The following is a 12,497-nucleotide window of genomic DNA, read 5'->3' as shown; positions in this document are numbered from 1 at the left end:
GGTATTGCCCCACTGCTTCCTTATTCTATTTTTTTTACAAGGCATTGAGATAATTTCTATCAGGCCCACTACTTAACTATAGTAAAAATGCTCTTTGCACACTTGATTGTCTAGTTAACTTAAACCTTCGGATTTACAAGTAACAATTATCGTAATTACCGTAAATACGATATGATACGCCCGCCAAAATACCCCACATCAGACCACCCTAAAGCCCACAAAAAAATTAACAAAATCAATAACAATAACATGTCAACTAATATCCGGCGAGATAATGATCGGTGAACAACTATAAACGATCCATGTTCTACAGAAGCGCTCAATGTTTTTTTCTGCATTTTATTACGTATTTTGTTGATATTCATTGTGGGGTGGGTTTGTAGATGGCGCCCTAGGTTGCCCCTATCCCTACCCCTACCCCACCCCTATTCATAATTCTTGATCCGCTACTGATAAGTGTTATTTAAATATCATGCGTTATGTGACCCTCGGGGCCAAATATTAGATGTGCGAAGAATTATGCATATTTGTATATAAAAAAATATTTAACTCGTGGCCCTTGCTTACTAATCCAAATATACTTACGTTCGTCACATTTGTCGCCGATATATCCGGCACAACATTCTTGACGATTAGCGTGATCAAGCCTAAAAACAAATGAGAAAATACTTAAATATACAATTATAATTTAAACCAATGTCTACAGCTAGATAAATATTGACGTTTTGAATAGAGCATAATGTCCTTTTCCACTCGGCAAACCTCGACAGATTCCGTTACTCTACATCTAGCCTCGGCTGTATGACGGTAAGTGATATGTACTTACGCCTATACAGTTGCGATACGGCACCGGTTTACTTCTTGCCGTTTTTAAAAAGAAGTTATCAAAATTGCGTCGGTCAAAGAGTGTGTAGAATTTTTAGTGCAGAGTTGTCCTTGTTTGAAGAAAATCGGTGAAAGAAAATTAGGTTCAGACTTTGAAATATTTGTATGATAAAACATTCTTCAAAGGCGTCGTCCTGGGCTACGCTGTTGGTAATCTGGGAACTTGAAAGTAGTTCCAATATCGGACTTCGTCATACAGCCGAGGCTAGATGTAGGTTTCTGGAATTTGCTGAGGTTTGCCGAGTGGTCTTTTTCCTGCTTTCAATGTCGCTTTCAGTTTCCTAATTAGGTTAATACTTCTAGTGAGTATGTTTGAATTAACGTCATACCTAGGCGTAAGTAAAAATTTATTATGTATTTAATTATGTATCTACACCCCTTTTGTTCGTTCTTATATTATAATATTTATGTGTAATAATAATTAGGGGGTGGTTATTATGTTTGTTTTCGACTACGCCTATACCACGATCCCATTCAGATATCCTGAATAAAATATCGTTTATAAAAAAGCCCATAAAAACGTCATACTTACTTGTAAAAATAACAAATATTTGTCGGATCATTCTTGGCGATGAGGCCAGAAATTGCATCCACTGTGGTCTGATGGGTCGTCGCTGTTAAATTAAAGTCAATGGTGTAGCCGGTTTGTAACAGCGGTAGCACTGTGTTCATTGTACATGGTGCAGTTTTGTTAGTTCTTATCTCGATCGTTTTGTTGCAGTAATCGGCACTGAAATGGAAATGAAATGAAATGATTAAGCTTGGAAGGGGCGCCTGGTTTAAAATGTGACTTGGATCCTTGCATCAACAGTGACAAGGGGACATCTGTCCGCCACACACACACAACTGCAATGTGTACGTCGGTAAGGTAGATAGATAGATTTATTTGGCAAAAAACGTATAGAATATAATAAATCAAATCATAAAATTAATTTGGGGGTCTCGTTAATATATGGGCTCCTGGTTGAAGCCCAGTCAGCCCCGTTCCCTGATCTAGTTGTAAGACCTGGTCCATGTTTTCTGAATATTTACAGGGTTGATGCAGTAATTTGGTTACGCACAAGGCTGGATTCAGAATCTGGATAGCACAGACGATCCTATTCTCATGTAGATCTATACGCGATCCGGAGACGAAATTACGTTTGCATATGTGTCAGACCACCGTTGCAGAGCACCGTCTAAACCATTTCGGCTAACTTATTTCCAGAGTAGCTTTGTCAAGCAGAACCCGTATTTTAAGAAATCCAAGGTTTTGTTTATATTTTCGTCGGTGCTCTCATTAGAGACAAAGAGAGAGAGAGAGAGAAATAGGGATTAACGTCCACTCGACACAAACTAGCACGCGCTAACTATTCGCCCCCCCCCCCCCCCCTCTGCTTTTATTTGATCCTTGTACATTTGAGTTAAACCGGTAGAATAGCACAGCTAGAATAGATATCAATTAAATGTGCTCTCTAAATTATTATAAGAATTATTAGTAAATTGTGTGTAAGATATCGCCACTGATGGGAGTATAGAATGTGTTGAAGGGACACGAAGCAGTCAAATATTATATTTGAAATCTAATATTGTCTACACTGACGAACATAAAATGGCGTAGAAAATGTAAGTTTTTCTTATATTTTCGAAGAATTATAAATTGATTTAATCTCGGTCTAAAAAAAGAAACAAGATGAAGACCGGCATACCCCATACAGTGTCCTATGAGGGAAATTGTACCCACACAGCGGCGCTACGGTCTTCTCTTATATAGAATTCCTATTGCCAAGGGATCTTTTACGTGCACTCCAATGTGTACACGGGATCTCGGTTTTTTGTCTCACCCGTTAGGGTGACTAGACAGTTGTCCTTGTGTAAATAACCTTAAATTTTAATATGCAAATAAAATTGTATTTAACGTCCTAGAGTTTTGCCCAAACTGTAATGGTATAATAAATCTCTCTCAAAATATATATTATACGAAGGAAAGCTACCCCAAGCTGTAAAGTTATATTTTAAGCACCCTTTTTTTCCCGTGACTTGACCAAGTGGAGGGTCAAGTTTCAACTTGTACAATTTGTCGTTACTTATCTATTTACCATTAATATCGATGACTAAATAAATTCTTGGATTATTTTGAAATGGACAAAATTAAACCCGCATTTCTAATTTAGAGAATGTTCTTTGTACTTGCATATATTTATTAACTAAACCCGACCTATTTAATTTAACTCGTAGTATATCTACAAAAGTTTTAAGGTATTTCAAATAAAGATGACAAAAAAAGTCAACAGTTACCAATATAAACATAAACCAGCTTTAGCATCCTTTTTTTTTTACTAAGTTTTAGTTGATGAAACTAATGAACAATAGAACACAAAAACTCACCAAACTCGATTGTATAATCGAATAACACACTGTTTATGGATAACAATTACTATGGTTTATTTCACTGCGACGTTTCAACAAGATTTCACAAGACGTTACCAAGCATATAACACAAAACTGTGTGTTATTCGATTATGTTCCAATTACTAATTAATGCCATTTAAAGAATATATTCGATTGTATAATAATCAAATAGAAAAGCTTCGATAATATTCGACGAGAACATTATTTAAGATGAAAATAATTTTAATTCATTTAATGGTGTGTTTACAGAACTGTAGATATTCAATTGAAAACTGGAGAGAAAAAAAACGGACATTTTTTCAGATACTTTCTGATAATCCTCAAAAGTGTATGTATGGGGAATTTTTTTAAAAAAGAAAATGGGAAACTTCATTTTAATTATGTGTTTGATTGTAGTTTGATCAAATTAGTATTTTGAAGTAAAAGAATATTACTTTTTGTTCGGCGAACATTGATTAACATTCGTAGCTCAGCAATGACGTATATGATTGGTCGATAAACTCATTTCTAGTTATTCGTGCTGGTATTTCATTGGATTAGTGTACAATAGGCGTGGTATTGATTATGCAAATCACCTGAGTGACAGATTGCAAATTGTAATGTATTTCATATTATTAATCTATAATGACGTCGATAAGCTCCTGTCAAAAATTGATTTTAATTTCAAAGAAAATATATTTAATATATATTATATTTCTTATATTTCTTTTTTTTAAGATGTTGATTCATTTTTAAGCCCAGGTGAATTGAATTTATTTGCCGCAGTTGACAACAGCCGGTGTCTGACTTACAGATATTTTTCAAAATTAATTTTTAACTTTATCTTCGCCTTGAAGGCACTACATTTCAGAGTTTTCTCCATTTCTGGATTATTTTGATGTTACATTTCCCTACCAAAATTATTAACCCAGCAAACAGACCCTACTTTAGCATGAATCTATAGCATAAATATGGATATCTAGATTAGTTTATAAGATGGGTTGTATGGGCTTTTAAAAACTTAATTATTGCGGGGTTTTTATTTCTACATTTTTCTTTGTCAATCAAAAATACAATGCGGCTCTGTTTCTGTAGTCTACTATGTGAAGGACATTTTGCCTGGACAGCGACACTACGGTTGACTGGTTTTCGAATTCTAGTTTCGAAAAGGGGTTCTTTTACAAGGGGAAATCATGCCGAATGGAATTTTCTCGGTCAACACGGGGAACTTCAAGTTAGCGAGCCAGCGCTTCACGCACTGTGTGGAATAAAGAAAGAGGACAATTAAAGCTTAATTTTGATTTACTTTGATATTTAAATGGAGAAACAAATTATTTGTGTGAATTTTCTGGGAATACAAACTGTCAAGGGCTCTTTAAGTACACGCCACTGTGTTCACGAGACGTTTTTTTAGGGAGTTTTTTTTGTCAGCGTTTCTTTCAAAACCACTTACAAGTTGAAAACATGCAGAAAAATCCAGCGGGACTTTTCTTGGCGAACACCGGGGGCGACCCCGAGACCCCCTGGTTAACGAGCCAGCGCTTTTCTCACTGAGCAATCACGCGTCATGCGCTTTTAACGCGTCCATTTTATTAATGAAAAAATAAGCACGATTCGCGATGGCGACACACTATGCGTCTGAAAAAAGGCAATAGTTAGCACTGACCATCCATGAAATAAATTACTTCTGAGGTATAAAAAAAATACTCCGACTAGGTTAATGAAGACGGGCATAAGCCATACCGTGTGTTATGGGGGAAATTTTGCCCAGGCAGTGACACTATGGCCTGCTCTTAATTCCAACTGCCAATTGATCTTTTACGTGCAAGCCGAACGACTAGACAGCTGTCCGGAACAGGCCCACCGTCATGCGGGTATAAAATGAGCATTCAAGAATTGCTTTGGATCCATTTTACATCCTCAAAATAACCGTAAGATGTATTTATTACCAGACAAGGAAACATTAAAAAGATTTATCGTAAAGTAACCATGCTTGTTTGCATATCAAGATTTCCACGGCTTAATCCATGCTAATATTGCTTAGTTAACATTTAATTAAGAAAAAAATATCAAAATACCAATCGGGTTTAAAACCGGCCAACCAATTTAGCTCAAGGTGTCGGTGAGTTTGTTATATACGGTTTGTCATTTCTTCATATCTTTGTAAATACTGAACGGAAATGGACTATTTCTATAGGGCTACCATCGCGCATAGGTTCTCTTATGAGTGTGCTCACCATCTATAAATTCATAGATTCGAGTAACGTGAAAGTTAGAGACAAAATTACATGTACACGTATAAAAATGCGGTAAATAAGACGCGTGGGTCGAACGATTTTGTGTGCGCAAGGCGGGACATTTGCGCATGTTTAAAAATTCATCCTATGGAGTAAGAAAATGAAATGAAATAAAGTGGCGTTTAGCGTCGTACTTTTTTCCTCCATACGAGCCAATGAATAGGAGCATGTGCGAGACAGTGTGCTATGATGGAATTGTGCCCAGACCACGGGACTTCCCGTAAAAGGGGTTCTTTTACGTGCACGCCACTGACAAGCGGAAACCATGTTGCGGCTCCACGACTAATAAAGATAGGAGACAAATAAAATTTAGTTTTGATTTATATATAACATTTAGGCATAGTGACCAGTTTTACTAGAAGTAATACAATTTTATCTATAAATATATTATATTTTTTCATTCTTTCTTGACTTTTTCTATATTATGAATGTGTGATTTTTTTTAAACTATAAGGAATGTATGAAATATTTGACAATATAATTAATATCTGATTTATTTCAGAAAAGAAAATGCACTATGGTTAATAAAGTTAAGTAATTCATTACATACATGGTCAGTGTTAATCTAACTACTAGTCAGTCTATTCCAAAATATTTCGATATTTATTCAACGATAAAATTAAAATGCGCAATTTCCAGCTGACTAATGATTCCAAAAAATAATTCATCAGTCAAGATAAATAATCATTAATCGGCTGAAATAGTAAATAAATTTAGAAAATGGGATCCGAATTAAGTCTAAAGGGCATTTTTAAATAGTGCCTACAATTAATCTCATATGATAAGAAATAAATATTTTATACGATAAATTAAAACAATCTTAATGGACCATTTTTTCTGATTTCATTTATTATATACACACAAAACACACCTATCTATTAACAAAACGGTCTTTTTAAAAAAAAAAAAAAAAAAAAGCTTCCGAGATACAACTGTACTCCTACGGTCATCCCCAAAAACAAAATTTGATAGAATATTCCTCTGTAATGAGACCGATAAGATATTCCACTCCATAAATGAATTATTTTCCTGCACAATTAACACAGTATGATGAATATGATAATATGATGTATTCCAGTGAGATATGGGATGATAAATCTAGTTATTAATGATATACGAATTAAATGATCTAAACCAGAGCTAACTTACTTGACGAAGATGGGGGATGTAGCAAAGGTCAGAATCCATATTATCAAGCCAATGAAGGGCTGCATAGGCCGGGTCATAGTACCCGCTAAATAGAGAACTTCAGTTGGTTGCGATTAACGTCCCTCTTCAGTATAACTGACTTTGATTAACGTTAAGAGCGAGAGACACGTACAAGACAGACTTGCACTATTTCGGGGACTGATAAGGTCCTCTGAATAACAACTGTCGCTCCTGAGCTTTTATACCCCGCACGACTTACGAAAGAGAGAAAATAATCAATGGTAAATTTGCTTACTTTTAGCAAGGTAGGGAATTGTATTTGATATCTACTGGCATATTGGAAAACTAAGCATATGAAGACCATTTCATTGGTTGGTGGATTTCATATTGGTAGGAAATCGATGTATTAGGCTCGTGATATATCAGTTAGTATATATTAATCGGTTTTTGTTGGCAACAGATGGGGTAGCAAGCATAAAACTTTGCAAATTAGAAATTCCTTAGCTCGCTTGAAAAACACTCCTTAAATAAAGCTTAACCAGTTGAAAGTCAAAGACGCACCGAAGGTTGCCGGTCACGCTTTCATATCGTGATGATCAATATGTTTCCATGTCAACAACATCCATTTGAAAAATTAACAATACCACGGAATTTATTTCAGATTTAGGGATCCGCCCTTTTGACGCTCATCTTATTTTCTGGATAAATGAAATAAAAGGGGATGTATTAGATTATATCGTTTAATCCATATCCATTGAAATGCACCGAAGTGTGTCATATTCGTATATCCAGACTAAATTAAATCCATCAAAGAATAATTTAAAAGCATAAAAGTGAAAGTTTTAAAATATATGTAATGCTCATTTTAAAATATATTTCAGGCGGGGTTTGGAATAATAAATTCTTTTTCTAAAGTTTATTATTGTTTTGGAAGAGAGAGAGGGGTGGGGGGAGAGAGAGAGAGAGAGAGAGAGAGAGAGAGGGAGGCGGAGGGGGGTAACCTCCACTCGACACAAACTGATTATGTAAGAAATACAAGAACACTACACTTCTCCCATTAACTTTGGAATCGCTTCAGTAGGTCTTTAAACCCCATTTCATTGTATCTCGAAATCTGTTAGGTAAACCTGTTAATACCAAACAAACTTGAAACTTAATTTAAAATAAAAAGTTTTAATATAATCATGTTATAGATGATGAGATATTTTATCATTACACGAGCACGAAATAAATTTCTTGAAATGTCGCAAAAGTGATTTCTAAGAAATAGTCATTTCTAGAAGTAGATTTAATATGGGTTTATTAGAATGCGTAGGTTTTGTCAATACAGCCATATGGTGAAATCTATTGATTCAACTCTTAGTGTTATTTGCTAATTTCTATGAATTTTCTACATTACTTGGTATATTGATTTAGTTTACCTTTAAATATTTTCCTGTTTCATAACCGTAAGATACCGTCTGCATATATCTATATATTTCATTTCCAATTTCCAACATTAATTTTAACATTTATGATGGCGTCGCTTGGTGGGGGGGGGGGGGGTGTCATATCCTCAGACATGCTGGTGTCCTCTGGGCTAATGATGACGGCCCTATTACATACAGTGTGCTGCGAGGTGAATTTTGCCAGGGTATCGGCGCTAATTCGAATTCTGTTATGAGCTCTTTTACGTACGTCAGTGTATACACGGGACCTCGGTTTTCGTCCCATCTAAATGACTAGACAATGTTCTTGTCAGGCCATCCTTCCTGCACTACTTACAAGGGCAAAATACGCCGGGAAATCAAAAGGAATTTTCTCGGCAAACTTCGGAAGCGAGCCATCGTATTAAACACTGTACCACTGCGGCTTCCCATGCCTCTCCACAAATATATTATTCATTCTTAATATAAGTAAATGTTGCAAATCTGCTAAAGTGAGTCGGAGGAGCGTATTTTGTGAATGGAGATAAGGTCTTTACAAGCATAAATGCCTCCTTGAAGAGATCTGGGAACATAGATACATTAGTTAAGAGTTTAATAAAGAGTTGGCCATTCTTGCTATAATAATTCAAAAATAGATGATAAAGAAAGAAAATATTGAAAATTTCATTCAAATTACTTCATTCTCAGCCAAGTTATCATTGCTTGTAGTTTTGACAAGATGTGTGCATAGTGGTAGCCAGGGCACTAGTATATTCGGGACTTAGCCTCGCTTTTCCATTAAATTTTTAAATGGCGAACCGTTTTAATCTAGTTAAAATCTTAAGTATCCGATGCCATCGAGAGTTGATTATGGTGATGTTTTGTTAATAAATGTCTAATTAATAGTTTATATAACATTTCAGGCCTAAAGAAAAACCTGCAATAGGCAGATTTAGCTCTTGCATAATGTATGTTTAAACTGCACCTTTTAATGTTTGTCCATCGGGTATACCCAAGTGTTTAGCAGAAGTACGTGAAGCTATTTATATCGCCAAAAGACAAATATTGATTGAAGAACTGTTTTGTATTCCTTATAAATAGATTTTTGGACCATTAACTCATCTTGTTCTTCTTCTTGTTGCTGTTAGTTGCTCTTCTTCTTGTTCTTGGGGTGACGCTCTTCCAAAAAGCCTAAGGCCGCACCAATTCAAGTCCGATCGACATGAAAATTGGTATGCTTGTTCTTTGAATAATTCCGCATCGAGCTGGTGAATTAGAATTTTGAATTTCATCCAACAACATGTCAGTTCCGGGTCCATTGTACGACCCTACTTATTAAATCATATTTCATTTCTTCAAATCAAAATGGTTGGACGTACAACCGTAGACTATAAACCCCAGAATAAGCTAAACATTGTTCACTTGTATAAAACAAAATAGATATATCCGCTTCATTTAAAAAGAGAAATAATGTTTCACATTTAAAATGTGAATTATACAATTAAAAAAAAGTAGGGGATATTTGATTTTTAAGTGTTATTAAAGTCACCTAATGAAACTGACGAAGAAACAAATGACAAAATGAAATGAAGTTCACATTCATCGATTTATTCCAAATGATCGTTAGACTAAATAAGGCACAGACTGACCATTATAAGGGTAAAATGATACCCGGGGTCAAACAGCAAAGTTACCACAGCATCACAACCAAGTCAGTAACGGGTAAATCCTCCTCTGTTTGCCAAACAAGCATTGATCCGACGTGGCATACTCCTAATGAGACGTCTAAGGTCATTTTGGTCGATGGGGGAGAGGTCGGGACTCAGTGCTGGCCAAGGTAATGAGGTGATGTTCTGTTGTTGGAGGTAACCTGTAACGATCCTGGCCCTGTGACATCTTGCGTTGTCACCCTGGAAGATGAAACGGCGGCCATGACGTCGTGCGAACGGCACAACATGGACTGCCAAGATGTTGTCCCGGTAGTACTGGCCTGTAACACGCCCTGCAACAACATGTAAAGCCGTTCTTCCAGTAACAGTGATGCCTCCCCACACCATAACAGAACCACCCCCAAATCGATCATGTCTGATGACGTTAACGTCTTGGAAGCGATCGTTTCGACGACGCCACACCCTCCTACGTCTGTCCAAAAAATCAACAGTGAACCTTGACTCATCTGAAAACATCACATTGCTCCAGCGTCGATTATCCCAGTGTTGACGATCCCTACACCAACGACGTCTTGCCTGAATGTGATGATCTCTCAAACAAGATATCACGCGAGGACGTCGGGCGCGAAGGTGACCCCTATGCAGTCGATTCCGAATCGTCTGGCCACTCACTCTCACACCAGTGTCTGTTTGAAGACGAGCGCTGATCTGATTTGCTGTGATGACACGATTTCTCAAGGCCAAGGTACGGATAAATCGATCCTGGGCTTGAGTTGTCGCCCTTGGTCGACCTGAGCGTGGTCTGTCCTGTACAGATTGTGTATCACGGTATCTGGACCATAGCCTGCTTATGACAGACTGAGAAACATTCATCGTCCGCGCCACAACCGCCTGTGTTGTGCCGATCTGTAGCATGCAAAGGGCACGTAACCTTTCATTTTGGGTAAGCCGACGTATATCAAAATTTGTTTTCTGGTCACTAAAACAATTAAACTGATGTTTCCACCCTGGAATTCAATGCCACAATGACTGTAACATTCAAAGTCAGAGTCGTGCAAATCTTGGGTTGGACCCCCATGATGATCCCAAGCATCACCTGCATTCCATGCGGTAGCTATTGGTGCGTTTGGGCGTCACATGTAACTGGAAATGTTTCTTCTGTTAGGTTCTATAGTGACTTTTTTCGTAGTCATTTGCATATTTTAGTATTATGCCCCCAAAATCAAATATCCCCTACTTTTTTTGAATAGTATATTTCGTTGTAATTGGTTGTAAATGAAATGGGGTTTAACGTTCTACGTTTTACATCAACCGGCATACGACATGCGCTACTCTTATTTCCAATTCCAACTGTCAAGGATTCGTTTACGTGTATGCCAATGTGTGCACAGGGCGTCGGTTGTTCGTCCCATCCGAAAGACTAGACACTGTTCCTTGCCGGGCACTCCACCCTGAACCAGTGACAAGATGAAACCACGCTGCGGTGAATTTCGAACCCCGAATCTTCTGGTTATTGAGCTAGAGTGACTCTAAATTTAGTTGGAATCAGCAACATTCACATAGCTGTAGTTTCATTAAAGATGCGTTGTGTACGATTTAGATAAAGAGCTGACAGTACTATCGCTATAATAGTTTAAAAACGGATAATGAAAAAGGAATATATTGAAAATTTCAGTCAAATAACTTTATTCTGTGCGAAGATATCAGTGTTTGAAGTTTTGATAAGAATAGCGTAGACTCGATTTTCATCGCTACCTTTGTTACGATAATAAACAAAGTCTCGATTATCCATTTTTAAATTAAAATATTAAATGGCGGATCGTGTTTCAATCCATTCAAAATCATAGAGTTGAGGGGATCACGTGGCTAAGTGGGTAAGACGCTGGCTCGCTAGCCTGGAGGTCGGGTGTTCGATCCCTGCATTGGCCGAGAAAGTTAATCCAGATTTTCCGGCGTGGTTCCCCCTTGTCAGTGATGCAGGACGGAGGGCCTGACAAGGACAGCTGTCTAGTCCTTCGAATGAGACGAAAAACCGAGGTCCTGTGTATATATTGGAATGCACGTAAAAGATCCCCTTGCAGTTGGAATTCGATATAAGAGTAGGCGATAGTGCCGCTGCCCGGGCAAAATTTCCCTCATAGCACACTGTATGGCGTATGCCCGTCTTCATTAGCCCAGTATAGGAGCAGAACAGTAGGACGTTAAACCCCATTTCATTTCATTTCAGAGAGTTGATTAAGTGCTTGAACTGTGAATAAATGTCCAATTAATAATTTATATAACATTTGAAGCCAAAAGAAAGATTTAGCTCTTTTTCCTGTTGATATTAATGGTGGTTCAATGTGAACTATAATTATGTTTGGCACTGGTTGATGAACATTGATTATGGCCAGAGAATTGAAACCAATTGATTTTTCTATGACCACATTGAAATGTGATCGTAAGGTGCCGTCCCCTCTGTCCGTCGGTTGGTCCGTCCGTCGACAATATATTGTGATCGCTCTAGAGGCTGAAGTTGATATCCGGTTGGCTTGAAATTTATACACATTGTTTAAGATCATCAGTTGAAGATGTCTATTAATGTTCAAGGATTTCCGACAATTTCTGCTCGAGTTATGGCAATTGATCACTTTGAAAAATCTTAAATATCAGGTGGCTCTGTATTTTCTGTGGGCCTTTCCCAAATTCGATCATTCATTAATTGTATTTTAAATTAAAGA

At 37.1% G+C, this 12,497-nt stretch overlaps 1 protein-coding gene across 1 annotated transcript in view; it reads right to left on the bottom strand.

Annotated features, from left to right (window-relative positions):
- LOC130014271 (mucin-2-like) overlaps window positions 1–6,901 on the bottom strand; it is a 60,306-nt gene extending 53,405 nt beyond the window's left edge. Inside the window, exons 1-3 of the mRNA XM_056103255.1 lie at window positions 6,702–6,901; window positions 1,418–1,615; window positions 586–647 (exon numbers count right to left, since the gene is read on the bottom strand). Of these exons, the coding sequence (XP_055959230.1) occupies window positions 586–647; window positions 1,418–1,615; window positions 6,702–6,778 (337 nt within the window). The 5' untranslated portion in view covers window positions 6,779–6,901. The remainder of the gene's footprint in view (window positions 1–585; window positions 648–1,417; window positions 1,616–6,701) is intronic.
- Window positions 6,902–12,497: the final 5,596 nt, after the last annotated feature.

This window comes from Patella vulgata, chromosome 9 (genome assembly GCF_932274485.2).
Source record: "Patella vulgata chromosome 9, xgPatVulg1.2, whole genome shotgun sequence".
Lineage (NCBI taxonomy): Eukaryota > Metazoa > Mollusca > Gastropoda > Patellidae > Patella > Patella vulgata.
The sequence above is the reverse complement of the archived record's forward strand: the minus strand, read 5'-3'. Positions and strand labels throughout refer to the sequence as shown.